The 19,203-nt window shown below is 37.7% G+C and overlaps 1 protein-coding gene across 3 annotated transcripts in view; it reads right to left on the minus strand.

The window, feature by feature from the left end:
- Positions 1-19,203, minus strand: part of Smc1b (structural maintenance of chromosomes 1B) — a 71,174-nt gene that overhangs the window by 8,363 nt on the left and 43,608 nt on the right. For all 3 annotated transcript variants that reach the window (XM_085678536.2, XM_085678537.2, XM_048444943.3), the window contains 4 exons: positions 15,833-15,974; positions 14,885-15,030; positions 13,534-13,687; positions 8,614-8,709 (listed from right to left, as the gene is read on the minus strand). In XM_085678536.2, coding sequence (XP_085534662.1) covers positions 8,614-8,709; positions 13,534-13,687; positions 14,885-15,030; positions 15,833-15,974 — 538 coding nt within the window. The remainder of the gene's footprint in view (positions 1-8,613; positions 8,710-13,533; positions 13,688-14,884; positions 15,031-15,832; positions 15,975-19,203) is intronic.

Raw genomic sequence — 19,203 nt, forward strand, 5'->3', positions numbered from 1 at the left:
AGAATGTCTCCCACTGTTTCTTCTGGGCTTCTAATCTTTATCAGTTCCTGAGACTGTATAGAACTCTTGTCTTCTGCTTTTGGTCTTGCCTATATCTCCAAGCCTGGATATCTTGTTTGTATTTTTTTTTCTTTCAAGACAAGGTTTCTCTGTAGCTTTGGTGCTTGTCCTGGAACTAGCTCTTGTAGACCAGGCTGGCTTGTTTGTATCTTTAAAGCTAAGAAGCATTTTTGATTGTCTGCCCCATCTGCAGACACATACAAACTGGTTATGGATATATAGATCACTGGGTTCAGTCTTTAAGAGAATTGAATGTCTTTATGGGTATGGATAATATTGAAATTTTTTTCCTGTTCTACTCTATTGAAAAAGTGAGCTCTGGAGTTGGAATTTGTCCTGTCTGTTCTAGACCCAAGCATGTTTATTTAAAGTTTCTTCCAAAGTCTGTCCTAGGTCAGGCTGGCCACCTGACTCTGTGACAAGAGGAGAGCAAACCAGAAGAGCTTAGGAAAAGACACTTTGTTCTTAAGAAGAACTAAGAAGAAAACTAGTTCCTTGGAGGTTACAAATGACAAGGTGTTTTATTTTTAGCTTTTCAAGACAGGATTTCACTGTGTAGCTCTGATTGTTCTGGAACTCACTCTGTAAACCAGGCTGGCCTTGACTCACAGAAAATCTGCCTGTCTTTCCCTAGTGCTAGGATTAATGGTGTGCACCACTGCCTGGCAGAAGGAAAGATGTTTTAACTCCTTGAATTCTTCCCACTTTTCCTTTGTTTTGTTTACTATCTTTAAAGCTTTTGTTGAAACTTTAACTTTCTGTATTTGAGGACTTATAAGTTCATTGAGTGTGATTTTAAAAGGATGCATAGATAATCTTAATTTGGTAGAATATACCATTCATGTAACTTGGAATCAGCTCTTGTTCAGGAAAAGGGCATGTGCCTGACAGCTCACCTGGGAGTACAATGTGGCCTGCTACATCTTGGCTGATGACCTAGCGGCCATGTGACTTGACCACCAACTTTACTAAGGTTAAAAAGAGTACGTGCCATGTGACTTCACTGTGATCTTAGTTAACGTGACCTCACTTATGTCTTTGCTAATTTTGTTAAGTTTTAGTTATTTGGTGGAACTGGATCATATTTTAAAAAATGGCACTTTGTAAAAGTACATTATAAAAGGATCAGAAAAATGAGCTTCCCTGTCTCTGTGGATTAAATTTATGGTTTAAAGTTTACTTTGATACTAATGACCTTTAATTTAAGAATTGTGTTTTAAGGTTAAAACTTAAAAATTGTAAACTTGTAAACTGTTAAAGATAATTAAAATATAAAAATTAATGGCCAGTCATGCTCAATACAAATGTAATTCAATTAATTCCAAGCTACAATCTCAGAGAGAATAATTTTTTTAGCTACTATCATATAGTATTCTGTATATTCTATCAAAATTAAGCATAAAACAAGCAAAACAAGTTTAATATAAACAAAGTTTGTTTAATGTAAAATATTAAAATCAGGTATATAAAAAAATTAGTCATAAAAGTTTGAATGCTTGAGAAAAATGGGTTAAATTTATAATACACTTGCATGGCAGGAAGTTCACAGGCTAAGCCATTCCCTTAGATGAAGCACCATCACACCACAGTAAGATGCATCTAGCCTAAAGAACAGGGCTGCATGAGAATTAAGACCTGCCAGAAGTCTGCTGCTTCTGCTATGGCTGTGTAGGCCTGACCAGCTCTGATCATATAGGTCTGACCAAAACCAAATCAAAACTCTCCTTATCTAAAGATGAATTACTCTTCATGTCTCACATGACAAAGAGATGAATTTTCATGCCCAGTGGAGGGTCTCAGAGTCTGCACCCATGTCCTAAATGTCTCAAACAGCAGAGAGGCAAATAACAATTACTCTATCCTTAATATCTCTAGAAATAGCATTTGAGGATGCTATGAACAGGAAAACCTTGTATCTAAGCCTATCATCTGACTGGTGTGGGGCCTGCATTCTAGTTCAATTGGTTGTCCTTTAACCTGGCCTTCAATTCCTCTTAAGAAAAGCTAATTCCAGGGTCCATACCCTAACTATGCATGTTCCCTGATTAAAGGAGGCTGCCAGATACTGTCATCAAACTCACAGCTTTGAAAAGTTATTCAGAATATCCAACAGTATCTTTGACAGTTACTTTTTTATATATATCTGTAGAGTCAGATACTATTAAGTGATATCCCTTGGCCCATAAGCCCTCAGATTCATTAGGAAAGAAGGAGATTGTTTCTAACCTGGGCTCACCTGCACTGCTTTGAAAATATAATCTATTCTCTGCCCAGACAGATTTCCAGGGCCAGAGCCTGCACTCTTACCTTGAACCTTCAAGGAGTACACAGGCATTGGCAGTGATGCTTATGAATATTTTCTTAGAAATTCTAAAATCCAAAAGCTCATTAAATTTGGTTATCTTGCTTTAAAAATTATGCCTCTAAACAATCTATTTTTAAATAGAATGATGATAAGATATGTTCTCTCTGTTGTCAATATGTGGTGATCTACAGATCATCTCAACAAAAGGAGTCAAGAGTTGGCCTTCTTTGTTAGTTCAGTACATGTAAATTGTTTCAGATTTGACAAGACTGACTGCTTTCATCTTTCATCTATTGGTTCACTATATGGAATAAAAAGTTATAACATCTTTACAAGGTTCTGTTAATAGGGTTAATTTTAGAAAACTATAAAATGAATCATTTACTCTTAACAAGGCAGTCACTGTCTCTGGGTACACACTTTTTATGAAAAAATTAAAAATCATTTCTTTTGGGGGAATACAATTTAGAATAAAAATGTCTCTTTACATAACCCAGCAATATAAAAAATTTTTATGGTATAGTCCTGAAATACAGATATAATAATTTGATGTTGTCATGTTTTCAAATACTAGATCTAGTCATTTAAGTTAACAGTTCCAACTTTATCAAATGGTTTCTAACTAGAAATTTTGTATTACTTGAGATACTGTTTTTGTTCATTAAATAATAGTTGGTACTGGAAAAATGTGGTACATTTACACAATGGAGTACTACAGAGCAGAAAAAATGACATCTTGAAATTTGCAGGCAAATGGATGGATCTAGAAAGCATTATATTGAGTGTGGTAACCCATATCCAGAAAGACAAATATAATATGTACTCACTCATAAGTGGCTTTTAGACATAAAGGAAAGAAAAACCAGCCTAAAATTCATAACCCCAAAGAACCTAGACAACAAAAAGGTGCTGTGGGACATTAGTCTGTATCCTGTCAATTATATTTTAAATAAACGCTGATTGGCCAGTAGCCAGGTAGGAAGTATAGACAGGACAATCAGATAGGCAGTAGAGGCGGGTCAAGGAGAACAGGAGAATTCTGGGAAGAGGACACAGTCCTGACCCGATCACAGAAGAAGCAAGATGTGACTGCCCCATTGAATAAGGTACTGAGCCACATGGCTAGCACAGATAAGAATAATGGGTTAATAATAGGCTATATAAGTTATAAGAGTTAATAAGAAGCCTGAGCTAATGGGCCAATCAGTTTATAACTAATGTAGATCTCTGTGTGATTTCTTTGGGACTTAACAATTGCAGGAACTGAGCAGAACAGAAACCTCTGACAACAAAGAGGATCCTAAGAGAGAAATACATGGATCTAATCTACATGGGAAGTAGAAAAAGATAAGATTTCCTGAGTAAATTGGAAGCATGGGGACCATGGGAGAGGGTAGGAGGGGAGAGGACAGGAGGGAAGTGGAGAAAAATACATAGCTCAATAAAAACAAAAAATATACAAGGTTTATCATATGTAAAAGCAAGGAATACCACTTAACACCCTTTATGTTCAAATTCATTCCTGGATGCTGACTTTAACTGACTTCACAGCCTCGTTCCCTATGCAGGAGTATGATGTAAACAAACAGCTAATTACAATCACCTCATTCTTCTACAGAACTCTAGTACACGGTTCTGTCAATTGTACAATTTCATTTAATCTTATGTTATATTGACTCTCATGTTAATGTTGATGTAAAATTTCCATCATTAACTCTGTTTCTTTCTTTTCTTTCTCTCTCTTTCTCTGTCTCTCTTCCTCTTCCTCTCTCTCTCTCTTTTGAGGCAGGGTCTCTTCGTGTAGCTTTGGTGCCTGTCCTGGAACTCACTGTGCAGACCAGGTTGGCCTCAACTCCCAGAGATCTGCCTGCTTCTGCCTCCTGAGTGCTGGAATTAAAGGTGTGTGCCACCACCAACCAGCTAACTCTGTGTCTTGATGTTCCCCCACAAAATTGTAGTTATTACCTCCTAACTTATGTTCTGGATCTTTTGCAATAGTTAAGTTTTACTATGGCCCCTTAGATGGCTGTTGCTCCCTCTGTCACCCTTTTGTGAGCCTTGAAGCAGTTACTGAGAGATCCACACTCCAAAACCCTTAAAAGCAGTTTGTGTGATCTCAAAAAGGGGCCTATTGGGCAATGAGGCATCCAAATCATTCCTCTTCTTGTCACTCTAGACATTTTTTTTTTGAGACTCAGAAGTAAAACAGTTGGACTGAATGAAGCCTTCTTTGCATCAATTAACCTCTCTGTTTCATCAGCTCAGAGCAGCTTGACTCTATTAAGTACTCTAAAATTAAAAAGGACTAGATCTGACTACTGCTAAGAATAGGATCTGTGCCCTCCTCCAACAATGCTGCTTCCATGCCAATAAATCCTAACTGGTTTAAAATGAGGCCCAAAGACACAAAACTGAACAAAATTACTCTGGCTCCTCCCCTTGGTCACTTTTTCTTCCTTATTATCTTCATACTTATGTTTTTACCCTGTCTTTTATATGTTTTACTGAACTTCATTCTATACCCAAACAAAATGTTTCAGGTAAGCTTGCGCAGTAACTTTCACTCCATTTGTTCCTGATCCATCTGCCAAAAGACCTTTTGGATGCCATGGGAAAACTCTAGTTAAAAGGGACCTTCATCTCTTTCACCTCAGGCCAGATACAATCCTGTACATTAGTCCTCTATTTTCCCCTGTCCCCTTTCTTTGATTTTCTGTAGCTCCCTGCTACTTCTGCTACCTTTGCTGATGCAACAGTCCCAGCAATGTAACTGATCAGTCACTGCTATTTTGAATCAACATTTTCTCTCTCTGAACCACTCTGTCTCTTCTGCCTCTGTTCCTTCCTACCCCTTAACCTTCCCCAAAAACTTTCTTTTTCTTTCTTTTTTCTTTCTTTTTTTTTTTTTTTTTGGTTTTTCGAGACAGGGTTTCTCTGTAGCTTTGGAGCCTGTCCTGAAACTAGCTTGGTAGACCAGGCTGGCCTCGAACTCATAGAGATCTGCCTGCCTCTGCCTCCAACTGCTGGGATTAAAGGCATGCGCCACTACCACCCGGCTCTCAAAAAATCTTTCAATTCTACTCTGTAATCAAATCACACCCTTACAGTCCTGTAACTATTTTTCAAGCCTCTTCAGGAACAAAAGATGGCAAATGCCTGATCCATCATAGTCAATCAAATTAAGATACCCCCCACCGCTACATGACCAGAGGAACCCTTCTTCAATGGATCCAGTACTAATCCCTCTAACAAAGACCCTTTTAAGCAGAAAGCAGATATAATATTCCTGCTCTGCATTTTTAAATATCCATTTTTAAATAGTTAAGAACAATAACTTCCTGCTGAAAGACTACACTTCCCAGTTCCCCTTAGGGGTTAAGGAAGTCATTTCCATCCCTATTAGGGCTGCATCCCATCTTCTGTAGGCATTTGGCCATCTACACACATGGGTGACAAGAATGCCCTCTCACCATGAATAAACATGGTCCTTTCTAAGGTCAAACCAAACCTCTTTCTGCCTTCTGTCTCTATTCAGCTATCTTTAAATATTCTAACAAAGTGGGCAAATGAAAACTAAAGAAGTATCTGCTGGGGATATAGCTCAGGTAGTAGAGTGTTTGCCTAGTAGGCACAAAGGCCTGGGTTCCATCCCTAGCATTCCATACAGTGGGTATAATGAGGTGTGCCTCTAAACTCAGTACTTGGGAAGTAGAAGCAAAAGTATCAGAAGTTCAAGGTCATCCTTACCTACTTAGTGAGTTTGAGGCCATCCTGGGTTACACAAGACCCTGTCTCAAAAAACCCAACAAAATAAAACTAAACACTCCAGAAAATCATCAACAAAAAGTAATTAACTGGATAATGAGGTAGAAAAGGACTTTTCTAAACTAATGTAAAATGAGAAAGCAGTAAATAAAAACTGTAGAGAAGACAAAAGCCACAATATAATCAAATAATCCAACAATCTTTAAACATAATGTTTAAAGATGTGGGCTTTGTTACTCAGCATCGTTCTTGCTTTTCAACATTGCCCATGCTTTGAAAAGGTGAGTCATTTTTTTTTTAAATTTATTATGTATAGTGTTCTGCCTGCATGTTTGCTTGCAGGCCAGAAGAGGACACCAAATCTCATTATAGATGGTTGTGAGTCACTATATGGTTGCAGGGAATTGAACTTAGGACCTCTGGAAAAGCAACCAGTGCTCTTAACTTCTGAGCCATCTCTTCAGCCCCAAGGTGAGACATTTTTACTGTGGGATCGTGTTGAGGAACTAGGAATAGAAATGACTGACTCAGAGGAAGGCTAAGTTCACTTTAGCTACTGGCTCAGGAATGAACATGTGACCTTGTTTAGGTCACAGTATAACCAGGGGATAATGGCTTAGGCTTTCTAGGAACAACTTTAGTTCTGGAACAGTACTATCTCACAAGAAAGGTTCATTTCTCCAAAGATGCTGGCAGTGTAGGTAGGCAGCCTAGATGGCAGTAATCACTGTGCCCAATGAGTTCAGGTCAGCCAGCCTAGAGCATGACTGTCTCATAAAAAAGAAAAAGGTTACCTATTTTCTATTATTTGTGATAGGTACTCGGCATTTATCCTGCTCCAGGCTCAGAACTAACACCCTTAGCATTTACCCAGGGATGAGATGAAAGGAGCTTCTACTTTTATTCAGTCTGCCCCTTTCAACTGTAATGAGGCAATGCTAATAAATTGACTTTTGAGGGATGAGAACTGACTGCTGATGTATCAAATGCGGTTAGAAGCTTGTAACTTTTATCATGTCTTCTCTGGGAATGAAGAGAAATTATGGATTCAGTTTAATCACCAAAGTCACCAGCTGAATCAGTCATGCTCAGAGGAGGTGCATTCAAGTTGGTGGACACATGGACAGGCTGGCAGGGCAGCACAACTACAGGAGACAGGATGCATGGGAGATCTATACCTCCTCCATTCCTGTCCTACGCATCTCTCTCACTTGGCTCTTCCCATGTTCTATCTTTCATAACAAATTGGTAAATGTAAAATAAATTATTACCCTGAATTCTGTGTGTGATTCTAGCAAATTACTGCACTTGATGGTTAAGGCACCCCTAGGTGACTGGCATTTGAAGTGCTGGCGATATGTGGCCTGAATTTGTGGAATCTGATGCCACCCTAGACAAGCAGTGGCCAGACTGGAACTGAACTCTAACATTTCCAGTTGTTGTTCAGAGATCTAATACTGCTACTTCTCTGGTGTTGGAAACACTGTTAATACAGATATTTGGTGGTATATGCACATATTTGTGTGTGTGCCCATATATGCGTAGAGGCCAGAGGCTGACTTTGGCTGTCTTCTTCAGTTTCTCTCCACTTTATTTTATGTAATTAATTAACTAAAAATGTTTTACAAGCATTTTTGCCAGCATGTGTGTCTGTACACCACTTTCATGCAGTGCCATGGAGGACAGAAGAGGACACTGGATCCTTTGGAACTGAAGTTACAAATGCTTGTTAGCTGCCATGTGGTTAAAGGGAACAAAACCTGGGTCTTCTCAATACTCTTATCACAGTAATCAATCCTCCCTTAGAGGACTGTAGTCTACTTGGATGGATGTTTCTTTTTCATAGATATTAACTATTGCTTGGATACTTTCTGTTAACTGAAAAAGACACTTGTGTCTGAATAGTAACCTCTACTCCAGTCACTTGAGTCACTCAGATCAAAAGTTAACCCCATATAGCAACCAAATGGGGTCATCTCTACAGCTCTCCACCTTATGTCTTCAGACAAGATCTGTCACTGAACTGGAGCTCACTACTGACTGGCTAGACTAGCTGGCCAGTGAGCTTCAGGGACCTACCTGTCTCTGACTCCCCAGTTCTGGGATTACAGACTTAAAACTGTGGCACCCAGTTTTTTTCTATGGATGCTAGGTAGCCAAACTCAGGTTATTATGTTTGCTTGGCAAACACGTTACTGACCGAACCACCTCTGCAGCTCCTATTTCAGTTTTTGGAGACTGGGTTTCATGACACATAAGCTGACAACTTTTCTTTTTAATCCTCCTGCCTTTATCTTCCAAGTGCTGGGATTGCAGGCATTTGCAATCATCACCGTAGCTTTCTTTTTTCCCCTCTGATGTCTCTTCCCCCACAAACCCTACCAACCATTCACCCCAATATCGAAAACTAACCATATAAAAATGATCCTATAATATTTTAATAGCCAATATCACTGTTAATCACAAATAAATCTTTAAATTACCTTCAAATCTTCCCTTAAAGGACTGTAGTCTACTTGGATCGATGCTTCTTTTTCATAGATATCGGCTGTTGCTTGGGTACTTTCTGTTTCAGTTAACTGAAAAATAAAAAGGCACCCATGCCTGAATAGTAACCTCTACTCCAGCCACTTAAATCACTCAGATCAAAAGTTAACCCCATATAGCAACAAAATAGGCACAAAGGTCTGGTCCCAGCCATTCCTGACATAATCATGCATCAAGTGTCCTGTGCTTACTTTGCTGCCAGCATACAACATTATTGACAAACTATTGGGAGCCACTCAGAGGGCTGACATACTTCCCTCTATCAGTGCAGCCGACCTACATGTCTGCTCAATTCTTACCTCAGCTGCCTCCTAGCTGCATTCCCTTCCTATCTAAGTCTCTGAGAACCACCATCAACACTAGGTTTTCTCCTGGCTTTTTTTCCTGTTAAAATGTATCAATGTCTAACATTAAAAATTTAAAAAAGAGCAAATTACTATTTATTCAACTATTGTTTGGCTGTTGGTGATGAAAATCAAAATTTACAAAATGAAAGAAGAAAGCTTTATTCATCCCTTAATAGACTTCTTAGCAATGTAAACTCATTGAAACTACTTTTTGAATTAAGTTTACATTTTGCATACTATATTTGTTAAAATAGCTGAAATGCAAGTTAAAACTCAGTACTAAATGTAATGCAGAAGCAATACATCTCATGAGTGTGACGCCATTGCATATGTGAGAAGACAGGGCATTGTTTGACTTATTTTGCTTACTGTCATGATCTCAAGTTCTATTTTCCTTCAAATGATATATCATTATTTACAGCTGAACAAACTTTTATGTATGTATATACATTTTCTTTACCCATTCATCTGTTGACTGGAATCTAGACTGGTTCCATGTTGACTATTGTGAGCAGTACTGTGATAAATACAGATATACAAGTACATCTGTGGTATGCTGATTTCTCAGGGCACATAGAGAGTAACAGCATATCTGTATCATATGGTGGGGTTATATTGTTGTTTTACTTTTTTGAGAAACCTATATACAGATTTCCACAGTGGGTACACTAGTTTACATTTCCACTAGCATTGTATAAAGTGATCCCCTTTTCTCACATCTTCACCAGCTTTTGTTGCCATTTGTTGTTTTGTTTTGGATGGTAGCCAATATGATCTAAGTGTTAATTCCTGCTGTTAGTTCTTGAGTTGTTCAAATCCTTTGCATTAAGTCCTTGCCTCTATCCACATTTTCAAGTGTTCTCTGTTTCCACTAGCAGTTTCAAAATTTCAGGTCTCACATTAAAGTCTTTTTCTATTTTGAATTTATTTTCATATAGTAATAGGGAAGGAAAATTCCATTCTTCTACATGTGACATAATTTTTCTAGTGTCCTTTGTTGAAATGTCTTTTCACCGATGTTTAACTTTAACCCTTTTTCTGAAAACCAGGCTGCTAAAGTGTATGTGTATGCTTCCCTCTGGATACTCTATTCTGTTTCATTGGTCTGTGTTTTTTTTTAAATAATAGCAGCATACTGTTTTATTATGGCTGTGTCATATAATCTGAGATAAGGTATTATGATACTCTAGCACTGCCTTTTCTGCTTAGGATTACTTTTGTTATTAAGTTTTTTTTGTGCTTCCATATAAATTTTAAGATTGGAGACACCTAGGACAGAGAGGGCCTGAGGAAACAAGCTCCACCGGGAGCAGAAGCCAGGAGCAAACCCACTCCTGAAACGCAGGTGGATCAGGACTGAGCCAGTGACTAGATCCAGAGTCAGGGTTCCCCATTAGAACAGGTCCAACTCCAAGCCAGGGACTTCTGCAGGAGGAGATCTAGACCAGAATTTACATAAACAGATCAAAGTCAGCAGCCTAGGCCAAAGTAGGCCTAAGACAGTAAACTACAAGGGAGCAGAGCAAAGCACAGGAACACTGAGCTATCTCCAGAAACAGGAGTAACCAACGTGGTAACTAGAACTGTGACACTGACTGTACCACAAGGAACAACCATCTGAGCTTCAGATTCACTGGCACCTAAAAGATTATTCAACAGAATCTCAGATAGCCCCAACCACACCTATTAGAGGAAAAGATGAATAGAAAAGTTAAGATCACACACTACACCACAAAGAGCAACACACCAGTAAAACCTAAAGACCCTACAAAAGCAAGACTGGAACAACCAAATATGGATGAACCAGAAGAAAATGACTTAAAAAATAACATCAAGAGAATGTCTGAAATTCTTAAAGATGAAATTAAAAATTCCCTTAAAGAAATGGAGGAAAAAACTAACAAAAAATTGGAAGATATCAGCAAATCACTTAAAGCCAAGAAAGTTATCAAAAGTCTCCCAACCAAAAAAAAAAAAAAAGCCCAGGATCAGATGGGATTATGTGTTCTTTTGGTGACCAATTTCTTAAGTGCTCTGTATATTTTGGAGATCAGACCTCTGTCTGATGTGAGGTTAGTAAAAATCTTTTCCCATTCTGTAGGCTGTCGTTTTGTCTTGTTGACCGTGTCCTTTGCTTTACAGAAGCTTTTCAGTTCCAGGAGGTCCCATTTATTAATTGTTTCTCTCAGTGTCTGTGCTGCTGGGTTCTATTTAGGAAATGGTTCCCTGTGCCAATGAGTTCGAGTGTACATCCCATTTTCTTTTCTATAAGGTTCAGTGTGGCTGGCTTTATGTTGAAGTCTTTGATCCATTTGGACTTGAGTTTTGTGTATGGTGATAGATAGGGATCTATTTTCATTCTTCTACATGTTGATTTCCAGTTATGCCAGTACCACTTGTTAAATATGCTTTCTTTTTTTCCATTTGATATTTTTTGCTTCTTTATCAAAGATCAGGTATTCAAAGATTTGTGGATTGATATCCGGGTCTTCTATTTGGTTCCATCAGTCCTCCTGACCGTTCTTATGCCAATACCAGGCTGTTTTCAATACTGTAGCTCTGTAGTAGAGTTTGAAGTCAGGGATTGTGATGCCTCCAGAAGTTCTTTTATTGTACAGGATTGTTTTGTATATCCTGAGTTTTTTGCTTTTCCATATGAAGTTGAATACCATTCTTTCGAGGTCTTTGAAGAATTTTACTGGGATTTTGATGGGCATTGCATTGAATCTGTTGTTTGCTTTTGGTAAGATTGCCATTTTTACAATGTTAATTCTGCCTACCCGAGAGCATGGGATTCTTTCCACTTTCTGGTGTCTTCTTCAATTTCTTCAAAGATTTAAAGTTCTTGTCATGCAAGTCTTCCACTTGTTTAGTTAGAGTTACTCTGAGATATTTTATGCTATTTGTGGCTATTGTGAAGGGCGTTGATTCTCTAATTTCTTCCCCAGCCTTTTATCATCTGTGTACAGGAGGGCTACTGATTTTTTTGAGTTAGTATTGTATCCTGCTACATTGCTGAAAGTGTTTATGAGTTGTAGAAGTTCCTTGGTATAATTTTTGGGATCACTTATGTAAACTATCATATCATCAGCAAACAGTGACAGTTTGACTTCTTCTTTTCCAATTTGTATCCCCTTGATCTCTTTTTGGTGTCTTATTGCTCTAGATAGGACCTCAAGAACTCTATTGAATAGATATGGAGATAGTGGACAACCTTGTCTTGTTCCTGATTTCAGTGGGATCGCTGGGAGTTTCTCTCCATTTAATTTGATGTTGGCTGTTAGCTTGCTGTATATTGCCTAATTATGTTTAGGTATGCTCCTTGTATCCCTGCTCTCTCCAAGACCTTTATCATGAAGAGCTTTTGTAATTTTCCCAGAGTACGTGGAAAATCTTTCTGCCTTTTTTCTCTTTATTTTTTTTTATGTTTGGGGGTTTCTTTAAAGCCATCTTTAAGCTCAGAGATCTTTAGTTTTGTTTAATCTATTAGTAAGCCCATATAAAGTATTCAATTCTGTTAGTCTTCCTTTTGAATGTGTTTAAAATTCCCATCTCTGTTTAAATTATCCTGCTTACACACTGACTATCCAGTAGAGTTCTTAGCTTATTAATCACTTTAGTCTTAAATTTCTCTCTTGATAATACCAACATCCCCACCCATTTCTTAGTTTAAATCTGATGCTGGTTCTGATACCTTTCCTGATAACCAGACACGTGCTGAGCAAAAGTAGCTACTATAAATACTTATAGTCCAGTGACTAGGTGATAATTCTTTGGAAGCTTCCATGACTGGACTATGAATTTCACAAGCTTTTTAATACATTTTTTTTCTCCCTTAGGTGGGACAGGATAGTGAGTGTTGTGTGAATTTAATTGGGTCTTAATAATAAGAATCCAGAGCCAGATATTGGGGGATAAATGCTGAAAGATCAGAGAAATAAAGGAGCCTTCAGAAGGTTACAACATAAAAAAAGTACAACATTGTTAGGTAGTGGTGACTCATGCTTTTAAAAACAGCACTCAGGAGGTAGAGGCAGGCAAATCACTGTGAGTTTGAGGCCAGTCTGGTCTATAGAATGAGTTCCAGGACGGTCAGGACTATTACACAGAGAAACCCTGTAATAAATAAATAAATAAACAAACAAATAAATTCAAGATCCTGAGATTGGCTTTCCCTAGAGTCCCCCCCACACACACACACTCACACACACACACACACATTTTGAGATATGATCCCACTATATTGCCCAGGATGATCTTAAACACTTGACCCGCATCTAAGTCTTCGAATCCCTCAAGTGCTAGGTCTATACAGTCTTGCACCACTACAACCAATTTAGAAACCTTTTTTTTGTTAAGATAAAGATTCAATATTAATTCATCTTAATATTTTAATATCTGCCTTGAAATACTCTATCACAAACATTTTCCCTTTTCTACAAGGAGCTAATGAAGTTAAGATAGCATGAGCAGTTGAAGACATAATATATTGCACTTTTGGTTGGATACCTCCACTTCAATGATGTCCTCCAAAGACCCCAGCAAAAGATTTATCTCAATGTCTTGAACTTTGCAATCCAACAGCAAATTATGTTTCTCTAGTTGCTTCTGTTCCAAAGAACCCTGAATGATTACAACTTCTTTCTGCAATTTTCCTACTTCTCTGTAAATACAGGATATGAAAAAGTGACTTTACTCATTATGTAATTATACCAAAGAATAGCATGTTACATTATAAACTTACATAAAAACATTACTTTTCTATAAGAGTTCTAAGTGTCAGTCCTTGCTTTACACATTATTAGTTCTGAAAAAGACTATCAATGTATGCATCTGATTTAAGAGAACTTTTCCATAGACATTTCTTTAATCAGAGCTAGCAAAAACCCTGCTTCCCTTCAGTTATTTTAATGATTTCTTTGAAACAAGGTTTTGCTATTTTACTCCAGTTGACCTCAAACTTTGTATTCTTCTGCTTCCAACTCTCAATTGCTGGGATTACAGGTGAGTGTCGTTATATCCAGTCCCAAATACTTTATTTTTAAATCTGTGCAATTTTCAACCCGCATTTCCTCTTTAGTTAGACTGTATATTTTAATATATTAGCCTAGGTGAATGTTCTCTTAGCAGAGAGATACCACCAGATCAATTCTGCATCCCTGACAAACTGTTTCTATCATTCACAGGACATCTTAACTGAAAGTGGGGCATGAAGGTTAACACTAAGTCAACAATGACCTTTAAACAGAAACAGAAAAAGGACAAAAAGAGAAAAAAAACGAAGGAAGAAATCAGGATACAAGACGAGGTGGAGAAAGACAGGTAGTTTTCAAAAAATGTAAAGAGAAACAAACAATTCTGTTTAAATGAAATTCAAAAGGCTGAATCTCAAAGCATTGAAGGTCTTTAGATAGTAAGGAAAATTATGACAGGTCAAGGGTTGAGCAAAGAAAAGAGCTCATGGTCCTGTCAATCACAGGAAAGCAGATGTCCCTTTGACACAAATCAGCTGATTCAAGGCACTGACTGTCCTCATCATGATGACAATACACTTGTCAGACACCAGATACTGTTTTAAGTGCAGACATAGACAAGAGGGAATCCCTGGATGACAGTAAAATACCAGTATCAAAAGAGATTCAGGGTAAAGGACTACATGTGGGTTCATGTTTTCAGCTGCCAAAAATAACTGCACTGTAAACTGTCCTGGTTTTCCCCCTGTTTAGAACATTTGAAAGATGTTATGTGGGACCAAGAGCAACAAAGGGTAAACATTCAAACAAGTTTAGAGAAGAAATATCAAATTGGAAGTATAAGTTTAAAATGTTAGACAGGTCTTTCAAACTGAAGTATTAATTACCTATCAACAGCCAAAAACTTCTTGCGTTCCTCTTCAATTTGAATATGAATTTTCTCAATGTTAGAACTCTGAGAGGCAAGTACTTCCTTAACTTGTTCTTGCTTTATCATGAGTTCATCTACGCTTTTCAGATATTCTTCTTCAGTCTGAAAAGAGAGAATTTGTGTGTGTGTGTGTATATATAAAACATTTTATATTAATACAAAAAGGTTCTGCTATTATCTGTAAGAATGCCTACTGATCCTAAGAGAAATCCCCTTACCCTGTGGCTGCTAAACTGTCACAGATTGTGACTCTCTTTCATCCTATAGGTTTTGGAAACTAGTAATAATTTCCTGCCTCTCTCTTTCATTTTAAATCCACTCTTCAATCTGGTTTGTGTTCCATTTGTCCAATGGAAATGCTCATGAGACTATAAAACACTATTAACAGTTTTCATCACTTCTTCTTTCCCACAGTGCTGGATTTCTTCACTGCCTTCTCTTCTGTCTTTCCTAAAATTTCTGAATTTTCTAGAATTCCACTGTTTCTCAATTGTACCATGTTCTCCACCTCCCTTAATCTCAGCCCTTGTCTGAGATATATAGAACATATCTATAATCTAGCTCTCAGGAGGCTGAGACAGAAGTTTGACCTCGAGACCAGCATGGCTATATATATAGTGAACCTGCTTCTGAAAACTGAACAAACCAGAACTCAACCAGTAATTCTGAAGTTTGTAGTTCCAGTCTAGAATTTTCCTCCATCAACATGCTTGAGTCATCTCTGGCATCCCCTCTCTTTTCCCACTTAACATCCAATAACTCATCAGTTCTGTTCACTTTAATATTTCTGAAATATGTTGCCCCCATCCCAATCATGTACCATTAGGTGCTCAAAAACTTGCTACTCAGTGAAAGAAGCCATAACTTCAACAAAGTGGTACTTCAGCCACCTATAGTAAATTACCTTCTTTAGGTTATCAATGTCTTCTCTGCCTTTCTGGATAGTCATTTTTAATGTGTCGATCTTATTCAGTTTCTTCTTAAGCTGATTTCGACTATATTCAAGCTGAATACTAAGACGAGTTTTTTGTTTTTCAAACTCTAATCTAGTATAATGAAATCAAGCATTATAAGTGGTCAGAAAAGTATGTTGATTCTTTTAATTTTTTCCAGATTAAAAAATTATGTATACATGTAGGTTTATGTGTACCACATTTGTACAGAAGTCCACTGAGGCTAAAGGGCATCGGATCTTTAAAATTGGAGTTACAGGTGATTGTGAGCTGCCTGATGTGAGTTCTGTGAACCAAATGCACATTCTCTCAAAGAGCAGTAAGTGCTCTTATCCACTGAGCCATTTCTCTAGCCCCTTTTAATTTTTTCGTATAATTTCAAAAATAAAAATAGAATGAATGCTATTATGAATCACATGCAACTTACCCAATCTAATAATCATCAGTTCATATTGACTCATTTCACCTACAACATCATTCATAGCTACTGGAATATCTGAAGCAAATAGCAGATTCCTAGGTAACTGCATCAGTAATGTTCTATGAAAGTGACTGTTAATTCACAACCATAAACTACTATATCCTAAAAATGTAAAAATATCCTTAACATAATCACTGTCATTGCCAAATTTTCTGATACTATATTAAAATCCTAGTCGTTTGCATCAGGATGTGTATATTGGCTCGCCCTTCCTTCCTTCCTTCCTTCCTTCCTTCCTTCCTTCCTTCCTTCCTCCCTCCCTCCCTCCCTCCCTCCCTCCCTCCCTCCCTCCCTCCCTCCCTCCCTCCCTCCCTCCCTCCCTCCCTCCCTCCCTCCCTTCCTTTTTTGAGACAGGGTTTCTCTGTAGCTTTGGAGCCTGTCCTGGAACTAGCTCTTGTAGACCAAGCTGGTCTCGAACTTACAGAGATCCGCCTGCCTCTGCCTCCCAAGTGCTGGGATTAAAGACGTGCGCCACCACTGCCTGGCCCCAGTTTCTCTCTTTCTCACTTGCCCCTTTCCTTGTTTTTTTGAGACAGGGTTTCTCTGTGTATCCCTGACTGTCCTGGAACTCACTCTGTAGACCAGGCTGACCTCTAACTCATAGAGATCCACCTGCCTCTGCCTCAATAAATAAATGCTGCAAATAAAGGTGTGCATCACCACTGCCCAGAGATAGTTGGCAGTTTCTTAAACCTTTTATAATATATACATTATCTACCCACTTTTTCTTTAAGTTATAATCCATACATTTATTCTCAGTTAGTCTTTGTGAATAGCTATTCATACATAAACTTTAAACTTGGGAAAGGTTAGTACATGGTGACTAAATTGGCACTTTTTATGTATGCAAGATTGTTGAACATTTGAAAAATCAATGTAATTTATTACTGAAACTTAACATATCTTTAAAATGCTAATTGTATAAGGATCTAAATAGTTACAAGAGAAAATATTTAAAAATTCAACACTTTTAAAATTTCATATACGGTGAGAATTTCCATGAAGAATTCCTCAACTTGACAAAAGTATCTTAAAGTTTATATGCATTATACATTACTGTAGAAGTCTGAATACTTTTCCCTTAAGAATTAGTATGTCTGTTCTAACCATGTTTATTCAATATTATGAAGCTAGTGTAATAGGCAAGAAAAAGAAATAAGAAAAGAATACTAATCAGGAAGAAACAAAACTTTTTATTTATTGAGAATATGATTCTCTATGTAAAAACTCTAAGGAATCTGTCTAAGGGCTAAGAGATCTAATGAGTTTAGCCAAGTTTTAGGATACAAGTTTAAGGAATACTAATTTTATTAAAAAGTTTTATAATTTATAATTTGTGTGTGTGTGAGTATGATATGGGTGTGGAGGCACATATACCACAGTCCAAGTGTGGTCAATGAACAACTTTGTGGAACTATTCTCTCCTTGAACCTTTCCAAGAATTCTGGGGCTTTAACTCAGGTCTCAAGGCTTCACAAGTGCTTTACCCATAGAGCCATAATTTTATTCAATATGCTACCAACATACAATTTTAAACTGAAATTTAAAAACAACTCAGTTTGCAAAAGCACAAATATATGAAATGTTGAGAAACACAAATAATGAAATACACACAAGACTGAACTTATATGCTAAAAACTAAAGATCATTAATGAGTGAAATTAAAAATGATCTAAAATAGACACCATGTTTGTGGTTAGTTGTTAATTCTTCCCAAGTTGATCTCTAAATCAGTATGATCCAAATAGAAACTCGCAAGTTCTTTTTAAGAATATGTGGTGAGGGCTGGAGAGATGGCTCAGTGGTTAAGAGCACTGGCTGCTCTTCCAGAGGTCGTGAGTTCAATTCCCAGCAACCACATGGTGGCTCACAACCATCTGTAATGAGATCTGGTGCCCTCTTCTGGCCTGCAGATGTGCAAGCAGAACACTGTATACATAATGAATAAATTTTTTAAAAAAAGAATATGTGGTGATTTGTAAGAAAATGGCCTCCATAGGGAGTGGCACAATTAGAGGAATTTCTTTGTTGGAAGAAGTGTGTCACTATGAGAAGGTAGGTTGAGGTCTCCTTTGCTCAAGCTACTCTAGTGTGACTCGGACACCTGTTGCTTGTGGATCAAGATGTAGAACTCTCAGCTCCTTCTCCAGCACCATGTCTGCCACACACATGTCTGCCTGCAGGTTGCTATGTTCTGCCGTGATGATAATGAACTGAACACCTGAAACTGTAATCCAGCTCCCTTAAATGTTTTTCTTTAGAAGAGTTGCTGTGGTCATGGTGTCTCTTCACAGCAATAGAAACTCTTAAGGCACAATAACAATTGAAAAATTGATTCTAAAATCTATGGAGAAATGTAAAGGACCTGTAACAGGATAAAGGATCATGACTCTTCTCCATTGATGTACTCTCAGCCCCTAGGAAGGGCAACTGACACATTAAAAGCACACAGTAAATACAAATTGAATGAATGAATGAATGAATGAATGAATGAATGGGCTATGAAAGCATTATAGAGATTAACAGAAAGACTTTGAGACAAATGTTGATAATTTTGATTTGAAAAACATTTCTCTCTCTCTTTGGGGGGAGGGTGGGTGGAAAGATAGGGTCTCCATCATGGAGCTCTGGCTGTCCTGGAGCTCTCTATGTAGATGAGGCTGGCTTCAAACCTCACAGATATCAGCCTGCCTCTGCCTCTCAAGTGCTGGGATTAAAGGTGAGCACCATCACAGTTTGACAACATGATTTACTAAAAAGTACAACTTTTGTCTACTGACATTAAATATCAAATTCCTCCTTGTAGATATGAGTATGTATCTGGACTCTACTTATGAGCTC

Source organism: Myodes glareolus, chromosome 19 (genome assembly GCF_982192425.1).
Source record: "Myodes glareolus chromosome 19, mMyoGla1.1, whole genome shotgun sequence".
NCBI classification, from domain to species: Eukaryota; Metazoa; Chordata; class Mammalia; order Rodentia; family Cricetidae; genus Myodes; species Myodes glareolus.